The 17,650-nt window shown below is 43.4% G+C and overlaps 1 protein-coding gene across 1 annotated transcript in view; it reads right to left on the bottom strand.

Moving 5' to 3' along the window:
- SLC39A12 (solute carrier family 39 member 12) overlaps positions 1–17,650 on the bottom strand; it is a 340,836-nt gene that overhangs the window by 205,088 nt on the left and 118,098 nt on the right. The window contains exon 4 of the mRNA XM_069211762.1: positions 3,546–3,753. Within this exon, the coding sequence (XP_069067863.1) occupies positions 3,546–3,753 (208 nt within the window). The remainder of the gene's footprint in view (positions 1–3,545; positions 3,754–17,650) is intronic.

The following is a 17,650-nucleotide window of genomic DNA, read 5'->3' as shown; positions in this document are numbered from 1 at the left end:
GTACCATTTTGGGAAGCCCAGGCCTGCTTGGTGATGACATGAGGATTCTGCTACTCTTCAGAATCCCCCCAACAGATTTGTGTATTGCTGAAATCCTGTGACCTGGGTGGGACACACACTGGCGGAAGGGTCTATCGATTTACATTTCATAAAGTTGCTCCTAGATTAATTGATAGATCACAAGGAAAGGACATGGACACATCTCAGTAAAGGAAATGGTACTAATAAGAGAATCATAAAAAAGTAGGGCTGGAAGACCAGGATTAACTTTTTGATGGAAATATCATTGCAGCTGGCATCCAGGTGTGAACTCTGGTCATTCCCATGAACTCTGTTGTGGGACAAAAAAAGAAAAGGAAAAATGTCCACTTCAAAATAAACAAAACCCCAACATAAAACTTCAAAGATTCAGACCCTAAATCACATTTGGTGTCTGGGAAAGGACTATAAAAAGTGGAGGTTAGGACCCCAAAATGTATCATGTGCCAAGCAGCTAGACAGGCTGTGTGCAAAGGGGACACTGCAAGACTTCTGCCTGTGACCATGACTGGGGGCAAAGGCCTGCTCATCTCTCTACTAGGGGAAGGGACATCACCCAGTGAAACCAAGACCACCTGACCTGGAGCACCAGTGCTTGTCTGCTTGCCAAGATTAGTGTCCCCTGTAAGAAAGAGGAGCGTATGGATGAGAGCAAGATCAAGAGTGGAGCCCTATCAAAAGGAGTCCCTGAACGAAGTGTGAGGAGGCACACAGATCGGGTTGCTGCCAGTATGCAGGAAAGGTGTGTCAACCTTGATATGTTATTAGTGTCCGCCTTTATCGGTGACTGCGTATGCATGCAGGGGCCACCATGGTGAGGCCGATCACACTGGAAGAGCTAGCTCAAGCCTGCGAGTACCACAGCAACTCCTTATGCCACGAGGGGCTGCTGGTACTACTGAGGGCAAACGTTTGGAATTTTTCCAGACCAAAGGATTGCTGATGTAACCAGTGAGTCAAGCCTACACACTGAGACCTGCACCTGTCTGATCCTCCAAGGATTATGAGGAGGCCACCAGAGATGTTCCACTCTTGCTGGGGCTCTAGTCATGAACCGAAGGATCGATTCCTCCTTCCCCCCATAAAGGGAAGAGTGACTTAGCTTCTGGATGCCGAGTGGGAATAGCCCAAATAGCTGAAAATGAACCAGCAGCGCTGCTCAAAGGAGAGAGTCTGCGCCTGCCAGGTGCTCCTGCGAAAAGGATCAGGGCTTGGGAGCACCCATGGAGAGGGCACTCGCTGCACCACTGAAAGCTTCCATACGGCAGGAGCGAGTAAGACTAGAACTTGGTCTTTCAGGCCCCCTGGGACCTGCAGCTAATGATGCTGGGGCTCCATAATCACTTTTCACTGATTACTGAAGGAGTCAAATGAGAACTCTTGAGTACAGGTTACTAGAGCGCATTCCCTAGAGGAAGCCTCTAGTGTATGGGCAATAACCATGTTATGAGAAGAAGAGTGGGACGTGAGATTTGCCTCACAACAACTGGTGCCCTAAACTCAAAGGGATTGTGTTAATTCTCTTGAATATTGTGTTTCCTTTGCATGTTCAGAGTTAGAAATAAAATACTTATTTTTATTACAAAAGTAAGTATTTGACTAGACATTGAATTATTGTGCCTGCCGCACCATCCCATCCCCGCCACCGAGTAAGCCTTCGACTGCTCATCCACAGCTACCACTGAAAGCCGAGTGCAGAAGAATATGTGGTCCTCTTGATAAGGGTTATAAGCTCTTAACCACCACAGTTGGACACAGTAGCCCTAAGTGCCTCTCGGCCCCCTGAAAAAGGTTCTGACAATATGAAAATAATATCATTGCTGTTTTTGTCTGTTAAGGCCTATATTTGTGTGATTATTCAGGTGTGCTGCGCTCTAACTCCAACTGGTGCAGCCATGCATTTTGCTTGCAACTGGATATGAAAAAAACATACACACAACATATTTAGACAGTTCTAGGGATATGGTTTTCTCCACCTGGAAAAAAAACAATTCCAAGTGTAGAAATAGTAAATAAAATATTAATAGTTAACAAGAGTCACGTGAAAATGAGCTTTAAATTAAGCTGGGCTGTCCAGAAATTAAAACGATTTTCAAAACGCAATCTTTAAGTGGAAGTTTAATTTATGTGTGCAAACAGCTAGGTTTCAGAACATTGTATATAAAAAGGAAGGACATTAGCTAAACATTTTACCCCTGCGTATTATTACTGACAGATTGTGTAATAGTATATAGGAATAAAACGGTATTAAGATACCAAAAAACATGAATTTGTGGGCATTCTTACACTCCTTTCTGACCCCTACCCACTATTGAAATCGTCGGAGCAGTGGCTTAGCTTCGATCGGTGCAGCAGGTGCTGTGGCATTAGGGCCTAGAGTCCTGAGGAGCCCATTAAACCCTGACAATTGAAGTTTTTTGCTACCCCAACAGCAGTCACAGGGACAATTTCACTTGTTTGCACCAGGGCCCATTGCATTCTTTCTCTGCTTCTGGGTCAGGTATGCGTTCCTGTCAAGGGGCAGGAGTAAATATCCTTTCAACGCGATAAGAGAAATGAACATCCCAAATGGGTTTCCAAGATGAGAAGAGGACTAGATAACCCAAAAACGGTAGGAGAAAAGTTGTGTCCAGGGAGGGAAGATAGCGAACATCCTAAGGTTTAAAGGGGTGAACAGGAAACACTTTTTTACAGGGGGAAAGTATTTTTGTTGTGGTCTAAACGTGCTGTTACAGAGGGGCTATGACACCGCACAATGTATATAACATGGCAATTAATGCAATTATGAACCACTGGTGGGCCTCAACTAAATTAAGTAAAGTAAATCACAAATGTTTTCGAGGATTATGACTGAAAAGCTGGACCTAGCGAACTTTACAGGCATAGCTTTGAGAAGATTTGTGATTTTCTAAAAGGTGCAACAATATTTACACAAACACAAAATATCTGCAGGCTCAGATTAACATTATTTTTTTATTTAGGCGCTAAAGGTTCTGTAGATTTAATAATGTATGTGTCTTATTGAGTGAATCTTCTCATAGCATCATTTTATGAATAATAATTGAACAAACGAAGCGAATCCAGTTTAAGCATTGAGACATGGTTATGCAGACGTATACACCATGCTAACACGAACACAAACGTGCTTGCCTCTTCTTTAATTTACTTATATATGTATGTGAATAATTACACATTGTTTGGACCGAGCTCAGGAATTAAAGGCCATTTCCTTCACTACTACTTGTGCTCTGGTCCCCTTATTTAGCTTCGGTTTGGTACCTTGTAGCATGGTTATCGCTTAATCTTGCTGATCACGTGGCCAAGATTATCCTTTCATTCCCAGTAAATCCAACATATTTTAGTACTACGGCTGACCTGCTGCTACACATTGATCTCTTTGTTTTGCAATTTCCTTAAGGTCTAGATAATGCACACTGTTTGCCAGGTAGGCTTTTTGGATAAGAAAATTGGCACAAAAATAACAAAAACGTATTCTCTTGTCCTACCTGTTGCATGAAGGTCGTTCGTCCGGTTTAAAGTATGAAAAATGTATTCTGTAAAGAAATCCAGAGTAGGCAAGTGTGATTTGCAGACACAGACACCTTTGAGAGACAGTGTCAAAATAGCTGCCGCCAACCGAGGCAGGTTGTTCTCATCGGCTCCAATAATGACCTGGACGCCACATTCTTGCTCCAGGACGCGGACATCAACACACTAGAAAGAAGAAGAGATAAATGTTATAAAAATTTCTTTCGTCTCACATTTGTAGGGGACTTGAATGGTGGCTAGAGAATTGCTGCGTTATCCTGACCGCCCCAGAACTTGCTTCTTTTTCTTTGGTGACCGCTTGCAACATTGCAAGTACTTTTACCTTGCCATTTTCAAATATATTTGCAAGTAGAGCTCTTGCATTCCAAATATAAAGGCTGAAGCAGCCAGAATGCAATCTTAATTTAGAGCAGGAAAAGATCCAGCACTTTGATAGGTAACCACTATGTTGTAATACAGAGCGGTCAAGTTTACATAATTCTTAGACGAATCAGCTGGTGAGGTTACTTACCTAGGTGCTGATTTTGAGTGGTCCACATAAAATTGGCGCTAATAAATTTGGCATAAACTGCAATAAAAACATTTCTAGCTGTTCTGTCAAGACTTTTTCAATTCTATTAAGGACACGGAGGCGAGGATTATGCTTCTCTTTCCAAGCTTTAATTTTTAGCAGCCAATCAGAAAACAAAACAAAGACATCACTTCCTGTGACATAGTACCACATGACTACCACAGAGTCTAGCCCTATCTAAACCCCTTACAGATATAATGCCTCCTATTTCTTTGCGTGAATCCAATAACTGTAAAAAGTCTCAAGAACAATCCCCAATGGAATAAAAACTGCAAACCACACAGGAACTTCAGCGGGTCCACCGAGGATCCAACCAACGAAGGGACCAACAGACCAGGTCCGAGACGGAGACCTCAGATGTCAGGAATTACATCAACTCAGAAGAATAAGGAGTCACTTGTCTTCATTGTCTAAGAATAAACAATAAATCGAGCCATAAACACCGGACTATACCCTTTGACATTCCATATAATTTCAAAAGGGGAGGGTAAGAAAAGGAACACAACATGAAATCAAGACATATCAATAACATGTGTGATACCATATACAAAACTCTTTTCCGAGGGAGGGATAATCCTCGCCTCTGTGTCCTTAATAGAATGAAAAAATTCTTGACATGAAAGCTAGATACATTTTTATTCTATGTCAGGACAGGAGGCTCAAAAAATGCTAGTTTAAAGCTGGTCTAGAACAATTGTTGCAATGTCTAAAATGGGTTTGTAGTAAAAGGCCTTAAAGGTAGACACAGAAGACCAGTCAGCCGCTCTCAAAATGTCCTCTAGGTGAGATCCTAAATAAAAAGCCTTAGAAGCCAAGGCGCCTTTTGCGGAGTGAGCCCCAAACTGAGTGGTATCAATGCCCACCTCACTCATAAGCCACCACATCCATCGAGCCAGGGTGACTGAAGATACTGGGCGGAAAGGCTTTAGTAAAGAAATTAATAACTGACCACCCGTGTCACAGCAAAATTCGGCTGTACTTACCTCATAATCTTTTAAACATTGTACAACACACAACTGAGAATTATCTGGGAAACTAGGATAAAACACAGACCTAGTATTACATTTGGTACGGCAAGAAATCATAAAGGATACCCGCTCCGGAGAAAAAACTCTACCTGACAGGTCTAATGCCTTTACATCAGAACTCGTCTACACAATACCAAACACACCAGCATAGTAAGTTTAGCAGAAAGCTGCTTCCTGGAAAGGTACTTATTTTCCGGCCAGGATTCTAAAAAATGTAAAACAATATTAACATCCCAAAGGGCAGAATAGTAAAGTTGAGGAGGATTAGAAAAACAAATTCCTCTAAGAAGTTTACACACAATCTGAAGTTCGCCAATAGGTTTACCCTCGATGAGAACATGACCTGCTGAGATGGCCGACCTGTAATTATTAACAGATTTGTTGGTCATACCTGAAGTAGCCAAATGAGATAGGAAATTTAGGATCATATAACAATCAGCTGAGTATTGATCAATGCATCATTCACTGCACCAAGTGCGCCAGCATTTCCAAGCGGCTGCCTAACATTTGTGAGTGCTAGGGGCCCAGGATCTCACAATGAAATCATGAGATTCATGCGAAAGTCCTGGGAGAGACCATCGTCCCCTGAAATTCTCCAAGCCACCAGAGTCAGTGAGTGCAATTGCACTAGAGGATGGGGAAGGCCCATCGAGTCTAGTAATAGGTTCCAACGATGCGGAAGTATAACTGGAGGAGGGAAAGTAATCTCTAGAACAACAGAAAAACAGGCTTGAGCCCTCCAGAGAGGGGTCACAAGCACCAGCTCTGCCCTCTGACGACGCACTTGAGTCATAACTCTGGATATCATCATGAATGGAGGAAAGACATATCCCAGGAACTTAGACCAGTGCTGCAGAAATGCATCGGTTGCCTGAGCTTCCGGATCTGGGCACCAACTGAAAAACCGGTCCATCTGCCAGTTGAGGCAAGAAGCAAAGAGGTCTGTTGTGAAAGGGCCCAACAGGCGTTGGAAAAAGTGAAATATTCTCAGATGGAGTCTCCAATTGCTGAAGTCTCGAAGGTAAAAAGACTGCCAATCGGCTACTGTATTGCTCTGAACCTAGAGATACTCTGCCACTACTGAAATCCGATGTTGAAGTCAAAAGTGCCGAAAGTCCTTGGCAATCTCCACCAAGAGACGAGATCTCATCCCACCCAGCCTAGTGACATAACGGACTGCCGAAATGTTGTCCATCTGGAGAAGGATGCAACAACTCAACTTCTCCAGAGAGAGGCTGCGAATCATAAAAGAACGTGGCAAGAGTTCCAGCCAATTGATATGAAGATCTAGCTCCACCCTCGACGAACAACCCCTTGTAACTATCGAGCCACAGCGGGCTCCCCAGCCCCAGCGGCTGGCATCGGATTCGCTCACGATCTCCAGAGACGAGCCAAAGAATGCCCTGCCATTCCAAGCATTCATATGATTGAGCCACCATTGGATCTCGGCCCTGGCCTCGAATGAGAGGGGAAACAGGGGCAGAATAGCTGAGGCCCTTTTGGAGATGGGAGATGTGAGAAAACAGGGCTGATTGCAGAGGCCCCATAACTTTTTGCCCCCATTTTCCTCTTTTTGCTGGTGTTTTCCTGACTTTGATGGTGCCCTGGGTACTGCTAACCAGTCCCAGGGCCTGTGCTCTGAGTAAAATGGATATGCAAATTAGGCTAATTATAATTGGCTAAGTTAACCTACCTATAAGTCCCTAGTATATGGTAGGGCATGTAGGTTTAGGGACCACAGCATAGGTGGTGCACACCTAGGTGCACTGCTGAGGTGCCCAGTATCATTTTAAAGGCAGGCCTGCTTTGCTGGCTGCTTTTAAATTAAAGTTATATGCAAATTCGACTTTGGAATTAAAGGTACTTCCAAAGTCTTAAACTACCTTATTTTTACATATAAGTCACCCCTAAGGTGTGCCCTATGTGCCCCTAGGGCTGGGTGCCATGTAACTATAAGCAGGGACTTTATAAAAATAGATTTATAAGCCCTGGTGAGGTAAAAACAGCCAAATTCGTTTTTCCCTCATTGAAGTAAATGGCCTTCATAGGCTAGAATGGGCAGACTTTATTTTAAATTTTAAAGTCTCCTTAAATGTTGCATACCAAGAATTTGGTATCAAATTAATTGTTGTAATAAATCCTACAACTTCCAGTTGTTGGATTTAATATAACTAGTTCAGGTAAAAAGTTTAGACTTTACCTAAAAAGTTGCCAATTTCAGCTCTGCATTGTTTTTGCTGCTGTGCTCTGATTGGCCAGCCTGCAGCAGCTTCTGCCAGGCTGCCTTGATGAGGTGTGAAGTGGCCAGGCTTCACACAAAGGAATGTGCTTGGGGGAGAGAATCTCCCCTCAGCAGATGGTGAGGCAGGAAGGGGGAGGGCTGCCAAACTGGTCTTCAAAGGCAGAGAAGGACATTTGCAGCACCCAGCAACACCCCCACATCCTGCAACCCCAGACAATTAGGTGCCCCCTTGATTAGATTAGGAGAGGGCAGGAGAGGGGTGTGTTTATGATTTTTAGCCACACCAGTGGGTGGGCTCAGCCAGATGTAACCTCCAAAAATCAGATTCATCCATGTTGGATTTTTAGAGACTGTTGCCTTCTGGGATGGATTTTTGCCACACTTCCCAGGAAGTGGTCATCACAGGGGGACGACCCTGTCCCTGATTGGAGAACCAGGGCCCCCCTGCTTTTCACCCAGGAGCAAGGATAAAACTGGCAGACCTGCACCCACGTCTCAGATCCCCTCCAGAATTCAACAAGAAAGGAACTAAAGAAGAAGAAGGACTGCCCTGCTGGACCCCTGGCCTGCACCTGGACCCTGCACTCAGAAGGACTGCAACAGCTGCACACTTGGGCTTCACCACAAGAAGGACTTTGCCTGGCTTCAACTGGTTCAAGGAGGGACTCCCTGTTTGCTACAGGTGAAAAATTGCTAAACCAGAGTCCCCTGCACCAACTCCTGAAGAAAGCGACCAGCTGACCACTGTCCAGTGGCCAAAAAGGAGTTTGCGCCAGGTGCATTCTGGGAGTTGAAGTCCGCACCCCCCAAGGACCATCACAGAACTTCTGGACCCTTGGGGTGAGCTGTGGACCCCAAAAGAACCTTAAAAGAACATCTGGGTGAAGCCCCAGAAGTTTGGAAAAGATTTGAGAATTTTTGGAAAAAAGCTCCAGAGAGGGACCGACCCGCCGCGGAAATTCTAGCCGGCTTGCCTCAACCGCGACCCGGCCTGACTTCGTGGTTCGTCCCGGTAAAGAAAAACATCCAAAAAAGAGACTAAGTCCGAACGTAAAAAGTTGACCGGGACCTCCCAGCCATCGTATCCGAGAAGGGCTCCATGGACGTCAGATCAAGATCCAGGTTTACCCCGGTCGAAGGATTTTCATCTAAAAAAAACGACTAAGTCCGAAGGTAAAAGTCTCCACCGAGGAAACCCACATCGCGTATCCGGACAAGGGCTCCAGGAGGTCGGATTCAACTGGCAGGTTCGTCCCGGTGAAGAAAAACTTCAAAATAAAGACTAAGTCAGAAGGTAACTTTTTAACCGAGGCCTCCCGCGACCTGTAGCCGAGCAGGGCTCCATCGCGGTCGGCCTGAAAGTTTGACTTTGCCCCGGTCGAGGTGCAACCAGATGACCCGATTGGCGCTTTTTGTTTCTAAGCGCTAGAAAAGTAATAATTCTTTAAAAATTCATATCTCCGGTTCCCCTGAACCGATTTTAATCGTTTTTGTGTCATTTTAAAGATAAAAATATAAACTATTTTTATAAGTTGGTTTTGGATTTTTAAACTGTTTCCTGTGTTTTATTTAATTACTGTTTTGTGATATTTGAATGCTTTACACTTTGTCTCCTAAGTTAAGCCTTGACGCTCGTTGCCAAGCTACCAAGGGTTGAGCTGGGATTAATTTACCGAGACCTAACTGTACCTATGTGGAGGTTAGTGGCTTGTTGCTAGGTGTAGGTAACTACCTGCCCTACCAATAACCCATTTTCCAACAGGAGATCTTCAGACATTGAAGGGCCCGATAACAGAGGGGACCTGGAAATATAGCCTGAATGGACAAGGAAAGAAGTCCCACCATCCGTGCTAGGCATCTCAAAGATACCATCTGTTTGGACAACATCGTCCTCAACTCCTTCTTTATGATGCGGACTTTGGAAGGAGGAAGGATCAATGGATCTAGGACAGAGTCCACATGAAAGCCCAGAAACTCCAGCCTCTGGGAAGGAACCAGGATGGACTTCTGACTGTTGATGATGAAATCCAAGTCCTGAGGGAGAGATATTGCCAACTCCAGATGGGTCAGTATAAGAAGAGGGCACTGAGACACGATGATAAGGTTGTTGAGATATGTGATCAGACACACCCCTTTGGCTCGAAGGAGCTCTGCAATGGGGCACATCACCTTCGTGAAGCCCCAAGGCACTGAAGACAAGCCGAAAGGAAGAACCTTTCGTATTTGTAACAGTGGCCCTGCCATAGGAACTGAAGAAATCTTAGATGAGGAGGAAAAATAGGAATGGTCAGATAAGCATCCTTTAAGTCCATGCGGACCATCCAATCTTTTTCTTTAAGATGTCCCTTAGTAAGTGTATGACCTCCATCTTTTATTGGTAAATGATCCAGCCATTGAAACCTTTTAGATTTAGGATCAGCCGGGAACTGCCGCCCTTCTTTTCTAATTTAAAAATTAGACTGAGAAAACCATAAGGGTGAGGGTAGGAGGCCACTGGGGCCCCTTTGACTTGAAGAGCTGTGACTTCCAAGGAGATGAACTCCCGATCTTGTAGGGAAAAAAAAAAAAACATTTCCGGAGGAGATACCGTCTGTACCAGGGAATTGTAAAACTCCAGTTTGAAACCCTGGATAGACTCCATGACCCAGGGGTCCTGAGTAATCTTTTGCCAGTTGTGAACAAATAAATCTGTCCTGCCCCCCAGAATGACTTCTAAAATCGAAATACGTCTTACCTGTAGGTTTGGGCTCCTGATAGGTGGTGTAGGATCCCTTATGGTTTTCTTTCCGGAATCGATTGCGACCTCTACGAGACCTGGTGAGGTAGAAGGTGGAGAAGGAATTCTGATATCCCCCTTTGGGATGTTGGTAGGAACCTCGTGGGGGGCCTTGATAATACCTGCAGCCGAAGGCTCGTCTTCTGTAGCGTCCAGCCCTGGAACAAAGCAGGTGAAAAACCTATTTTATGGAGCCCTGATCCTTGTCTAGGTTGGCATAAGTGGAGGCAAACTTAAAAAGTTCCTTGAGAAAAGGAGATCCAAAAAGCAGTCTCTGAGTCAGTGGGCCCAATTCAGACAAGGCCAAATCTGTCAGTTCAGGATCCATCTTGATTAGAATGGAGCGCCGCCGTTCACTTGAGATAGCGCAGTTTGCGTTTCCCAGAAAGCACAAAGCTCTCTGGGCCCAACCAGCCAAAGCTTCCGGGTTAACAGGTACCGGATGCTTTAGCCTGAAAACGCAGCTCCAGGATCTTAGTAAGAGGGCCTGAGCCATCCAGGAGTTTATCCTGACAATCTCGCCAGGCACAATCAATGCCCTTTTTAGGGTCTTTGGAGAATTTCTTGAGATAGGTTACCAGGGTGCAATCTATCTCCGGAGTCTCAGTAACCTTTGAGGGGAAATCAGGTCTGGGACATTCAGATCTCAGCCGAGACTGGACATCCTTGTCTAAGCAATGGTGAATGTGTGCCTGAAGGTATTCGGCCACCTCCGAAGGCAGAGTCCAGGAGGAAGTTCTATGGTGGACGATATCTTCGGGTTCGAAAGTGAGTACTTACAGAGGCTGAGAAGCTGCATAAGTGTGCTGTGATTTGGCCTTTCGTTTAGGAGGAGGAGAATCAGTGTCCTTATCCGGACTGTTGGAGGAAGATGTGAAATCTGAATCCTCCTTACTCTCCACCCTAGATAAAGCGACCGTGAGGATGAGTAACCGTGCTCCTTAGTCAAGGATTGTACAAGTTGTTCAAAATCAGCTTGGTGAGGGTTCGCATCAGAGCTTGAGCTGGAGGGAACTTGCGAAAATTGCAGCTCTTCTTGGCTGCTAGAATGTGGGACCCAGCCTTGCTGCTCAGCGAAACCCAATAAGTGATGCCTAATCAACAGGATAGCTTGGGCCATGGCCACATTGACAGTGTGCCGAACACCAGCATCAAGGGCATAGACAAGGTCTTGCTCAAACAACTCCACAGAGTCATCATAAAAGGTACCTTCCCCAGATTCTCCTTCATAACCAGCCATGCTGTACAGTATCAGGTCACAAAAGTGAGAATTTAAAGGGGCAAAGGAATCTGCCAATAGTAATTTCAAATAAAGTGGGGAGGAGATGCTGACAAACTTCAAAGCAGGCTATTATGCTCAGAGAGAGCCCTAAGCCAGTAGCAAAGTATGGAGGGAGGCCTGCTTAAAAATAGAAAAAATTACACCAACAAAGTGGCATTCCAGTAAGGCATAGCCTAATAACAATTATTACAGCCCAACAGCAACAGCCAATCGCGCGTATGTCGGAGATCTGGTGAAATCCTGAACAAGACGAACACACACATCTCTCTCATGTTCAAAGCCCTAGGGAAATATGCTGAACGGAGTCAGAATGAGTCGCAGATGAGTGCGAAACAGGAACACCAAAATAGAAAGAGGACAGCACGTGAAGCATAATGCGCAGTCCTCGCTCTCCTCGCACCCGCTCCACAGATAATTAAAGGGGAGTTTTAAGGAAACCCTCGCCAAGAGGAAAAACACTCCCACAACGTAAAGGAAGCGCGATGCAAACACGCGATAAGGATCGGAAGCGTCCGATCATAAGAACACACAATTATGCAAATCAGGAAACGTAGCAGGAGCGTGGAGCAGGCAAGCGCTATAAAAATACAAAAGCGCTCGATCATAACGTGCATCCCATGGTAAAACACATTCACATATATATAATGATAAGACCCTTCACTGGCTGCAAAGCAGCAAAGAAAGAGGAGGCGTTATATCCCTAAGGGGTTTATATAGGGCTAGGATCTATGGTAGTCATGTGGTACTGTGTCACAGGAAGTGATGTCTTTGTTTTGTTTTCTGATTGGCTGCTAAAAATTAAAGCATGGAAAGAGAAGCATAATCGGAGCCTCCGGTCCTGACATAGAATTGAGCTGGATGTTTACATGATTTGTATATATTTGAAGGAAAATGTCAAATGTGCCCTAGAAAGCAAAATAACGCTTCTCAATGTTTTACCAAGAAGTGGCACAATCATAATATATTTTGTCAGTCCCTCTACTATAATTCGAAATTTGTCTGCTATTTGTGAATTGAAGGTTTTTCAATTGATTGGTGTGTTAGTTGAGACACCCCGCAGTACAGCACTTGATATAAAATACAGGCACAATTCATTAGCCATTGTAACTCTTTATATCCATAAAACGCGTACTGTTTTTATCTTATGTTGCACTCAATGTGTGCATCTCCTATCACACCTACTTATGAAGCCAGAGTATATTATACTTCCACTAAACTGAATGCCCGACCAATAACAGATTGATCCAAAGTAAACAACTGTTTTTCCGGGGCATCTACACATACATTGGTATTTATTGCTGTTAAGGTGGACAGACAAAACGTCTGCTTCATTGATAAAATAATTAACTGGCAAGCGTTAAATAGGGTTAGACCTCATCCTTTGTCCATCGGGCATAAATATCTGGTCTATTTTATCACGTGCTGTTTTATTTTCCTGAGCAAAACAGTATAATGGAGTTTCACACTTTCTAGTATTAGTGCTAAAAGGTTACATGATATGTTCTGAAAATCCATCTGAGTAATGGTAATGGACACATTTGCTAATTGTTAACAAAAGCAGTTCTTTATGTATGAGGGAATTCAGTCACTATCAAATAATGACCTCCTAACTTGTGTAATCTTAATTTTGAAATACCTTTTCGGCCTAGAGTGGCAAACATATCTAAGTGCTCTTTCTATGATTTTAAGAGGAGATTGTATAGACTAATGCATCATCAGTACATCACTTATTTTTTTACCATAGCTGGAATTGGAGGAAAGTGGTTGGTGGAAGCCCTAAACACATTTGCCATTGGCTATATATATGTGTATGATTGTTTTGCGACCATTAATGCAATCACCACACTATGTAGAGGAGAATAAACTGTTCCTTGAAGACAGACTACTTCCAGGACTCAGATGTTTTGAATAATAAATTACTGGAAAGAGGGTATTAGCATATTAAGGCGAGCCTGAATAGGGCTTGGTTCTGTCCTAGAGAGGACCTTTTTACTTCTAAAAATAAAATGCTCAAAAAGGACAAGTTGGTTTCTGGCATGCCGTTTAATACCAAAAGCAATCAAAAATCATTATTAAGTACTGGGATCTAATCTAAGATTACATTGGGTACCATAACAAACCACTATATGCATTCCAAAGAGGGACCAACATCAGAGATCAAGTGGGAAATGCTCTTCTACCCTCTCCTGCACCTGTCAAATCATGTTCCCAGCAGAGAACCTTGGTTGTTTCAAATGTGGTAGTGGTAAAGCTTGCAGCCTTTGCCACAGGCCCAATGTTTTGAACATGATAACAAAAAGTTCACACCGAAAGGTCTGAGCAGCTGCAAGTCTATGAAATGTGGTATATGCCATCCGGTATCCAGGTAGCCTGCTCTACATAGGACAGACCAAACAAAAGGTTAAGCAACAGATACTGCAACATTGCAGTCAAATAAGTTATCTGATTGTGGGAGCTGCAATAGTTGCACATTTTCATAATTTACAACATTCCCTGGATGACTTTCCTTGGCACGTTGTTGAAAGGATCATCCCAAATGACAGAGGAAATGACTCTGCCAACAAACTCAACTTACAAGAAAGCAAATAGACCAATAATAGGGACTGTTTCAATTATAGACTAAATAAGTATGAAGAATGAAACTGTTTAATTTACGTGTGTTGCCTAATAGCTGAAAATGTATGTATGATGTCACTAATATCACATGTATATGAATAATGTATGTCATTTCTTGTTTTGATTTAGTGGGTTTTCAGTTCTCAGTACAGCCATATGACTATGCCATTGGTGACATTATTTGTGTAAGAATGTCATGACCAATCATGTGTACCACACATTTGATAAGTTGCGATGATCAATTGTGTTGCTCCACTTTCACAGCTGTTTGGCAGGTTTGGTCAAGCAGCTGAGTATTATTTATCATTCTATCCTTGACCACATTCTGGGATCTGTGGGTCCATCATTTGAATGAAGTACGCTACAAACTGAGTTTCTGTTTGGCAGAGGTATGCACCCTGTCCAAGCACGAACCACAATCTAAGTTAGGGTAAGTCAGATACACACCCTAGATTAACCTGCGCTAACCCTCTGGTAGCTTGGCACAGAGCAGTTAGGTTCAACTTAAGAGGCAATGTGTAAAGTATTTTTGCAACACTTCAAACAGTGAAACAGTGGAAACATCACACAAAAAGATATCACACCTGGTTGGAAGAATAAGGATTACGATAATAAATTAAACATGACCAACATTACAGAAATTGAATAAGTAGAACTTGAGATATGATTTTTTTGAACTAAACTGTGAAATAGCACTTAGAGACAAGAAGCACTAATTGCAGATATCACTTTGCGCCAAAGTCAAAAGTTCAGGCTAACTACCATGAAGCACAGGCCAGCTACAGGGCCCAAGTGAGGCCTGCTGAATGAAAGGATCTTAATCTTGGATGCGTTGCGGTTGAAGATGCAGGGAGCAGGCTGAAGTGATGTGTCGTGTGAACCCCGCAGTAAAGGCAATGTGTCGATCCTTCCCACGCAGAAGTGAAGATGCGTTGATTTTCTCCACACAACAATGGTGATGCTTCAGATCGAGATACAGTGGTTCCAAAGGCGATGAGCCGAGATCGATCCGTAATGTTGAGATGATGCATCAACTCCAATCCACCCAATGTGGCAAGGTGCTGGTTCCGATCCCCGCAACAGGGCTGATGCCCCGGTTCTGATCTGCACAGCAGCGGCAATGTGTAAGTTCTGACTGGAGCAGCACTTTATACCCATTTCCAAGGACCCAGGACTGGATTGACACAACTTGGCAAGGCAAGACTCATAATTAGCAGAGACCAGTTGCAGTAGCAGGTGACTTGGGAGTCTTTTGTGTCCCTGAGACTTCAGAAAACAGGAGGCAAGACAACAAGGCCTTGAAGTCACTTTGAGTCTGGGTCAGAGAGATGCAGGTCCAGTCAAGGTGGGCAGAAGGTCAGCATAGCAGAGCAGGAGTCCAGCAGAGTAGCAGTTCTTGCACCAACAAGGCAATCCTTCTTCCTGGCAGAATATTCCCAAATCTAGAAGTGTACTGAGTTGATGGTATCTGAGGTCCAGTACTTATATCCAGTTGTGCCTTTGAAGTCGGGGAGACTTCAAAGAGAGGCCTTTAAAGAGTATCTACACTTCCTGTCTTGGCTCCAGACTCAGTAAAGAGGGGTATGCAGCTCTTTGTGTGGGGACAGGACACAGCCCATTCAGGTATAAGTGTCAGCTTCTCACTCTACCCCTGACCAAGAGGGCCCATCAGGCAACGGATGACCCATCAGTCACACCTAAGCTCACACTGTGTGTTGCTCGTTAGAGGGAAGACACAATGCCCATCTGTCAACCACCCTAGACAAGTGAACAGAGGCAGGCAGAAGGCAGCAGGCACCACATGGCTTAACTAAGAAAATGCTAACTTTCTATAAGAGCATTTTCCGAATTACAATTTGAATTCCAACTTCACCGTAAGTTGTTATTTTAAATTGTGATCCCAGAGAAACCATACTTGGGGATCCCATTTGTTCCCAATTGGAACTTACACTTATAAAATGTAATAATGTGGTAATCCCAATGTTATCCAATGGCAGACCTTGTAGTAGTGAAAAACACATTTAAGGGTTTTTCACTACTAGGACATGTAAACCTTAAAAGTACATATCCTACTTTTTAAATGCACTGCACCCTACCCTTAGGCTGTCCAGGGCATACTTTAGGGGTGACTTTTATGTATTAAAAATGATGTTTTGGGCCTGGCAAGAGGGATAACTTGCCAGGTCAACATGGCAATTTAAAGCTGTACATACAGGCCCTGCAATGGCAGGCCTGAGACATGTTTGAAGTGCTACGGAAATGGGTGGCTTAATCAGTGCTGCAGGCTCACTAGTAGCATTTAATTTAGAGGCCCTGGGCATAGGTAGTGCACTTTGCTAGGGACTTATAAGTAAATTTAATATGCCAGTTGTGGATAAGCCGATGTTACCATGTTTTAAGCAGAAAGCACATGCACTTAAGCAACGGTTAGCAGAGGTAAAGTGCTCAGAGTCCTAAAGCTAGATAGTTGAAACATAAATAATGTTTTGACTGTTTTTATTTTTATCCAAGACTAGCCGGGTCCCCTCATTATGTGATCCCACAATGTTTTATTTTATTTTATGTCTTAACTTGTATTTCAGTTGTTTTTCATGTTTTATTATAGGTGTTCATAACTCAGGGGCACTGCATCTTCACTATGCACCTTTTTCAAGCAGAACTTCATCAAATGTGGTATATGCTGTTTTAGCCTTGTCTTACAGTATCATCACTTTAGAAAGCATGTCTTTTGAGTGTATGCAATCAAACTCTCTTACAAATGATCACTTACTTGCTAAAATAATTTCATCAAGAACCACTAAAGAGCCAATTTAGTTATACATAGTGTAGGATACCCTGGTTCTGAGGAATACAGGGTGGCTCTGTTGTTTTTTTAATTTCTAATCCAGTGTGTTCTCAGTGAGAGCCTAGTATATTTTTACAAAGTTGTTGTTCCTCTATTTGTAGCAAAGATTTACAGTCATCTTTGAATTAGATTGCTAAGAACAAGTATATTACAACTTTGATTTATTGATCTGGTATTGTCACAGGCAACTCTACAGCAAATAGGTATTTATTTACAACTAGATCTCTTTATGGAAAAGGTGGCTTTACCTAAATTGTGACAAACAGCTTAACTGTTCTGCGTGGCACGTACTTTTCCTTTATATCTAGCATGTGCAACTTTTCTATATATGAAGCACCCAGCCCGAAAGCTTACGAGGCACACCTTAAATGCAACTTAGCTTAGATATGATAGTACCTCTTCTAACCTGGCAATGTACTTTTCCTTGCCTTGAGACACTTTAATGCTTTTAAACTGACCATTGCCTTACAGGAAAATTGAAAAACCAACTGGGCGTAGCCAATTTAGTAGTACATTTTAGCAGCCGAGCACAATCACAGTGGCACGATGTAGCTGTTCATAATGCATATTGTCACAATGCGTGCAAAAATAGGGTCCACAAAAAGATGTAAAATCAGAGGAGTCCACAAAGAAAAAGCATATTTGGTACACTTTCATACAACAGTTAGCTAAATATATCTCAGGATTCAAAATGCAACCCTG

Source organism: Pleurodeles waltl, chromosome 10 (assembly GCF_031143425.1).
Source record: "Pleurodeles waltl isolate 20211129_DDA chromosome 10, aPleWal1.hap1.20221129, whole genome shotgun sequence".
NCBI classification, from domain to species: domain Eukaryota; kingdom Metazoa; phylum Chordata; class Amphibia; order Caudata; family Salamandridae; genus Pleurodeles; species Pleurodeles waltl.
This window is presented reverse-complemented; position numbering and strand designations above follow the sequence as displayed.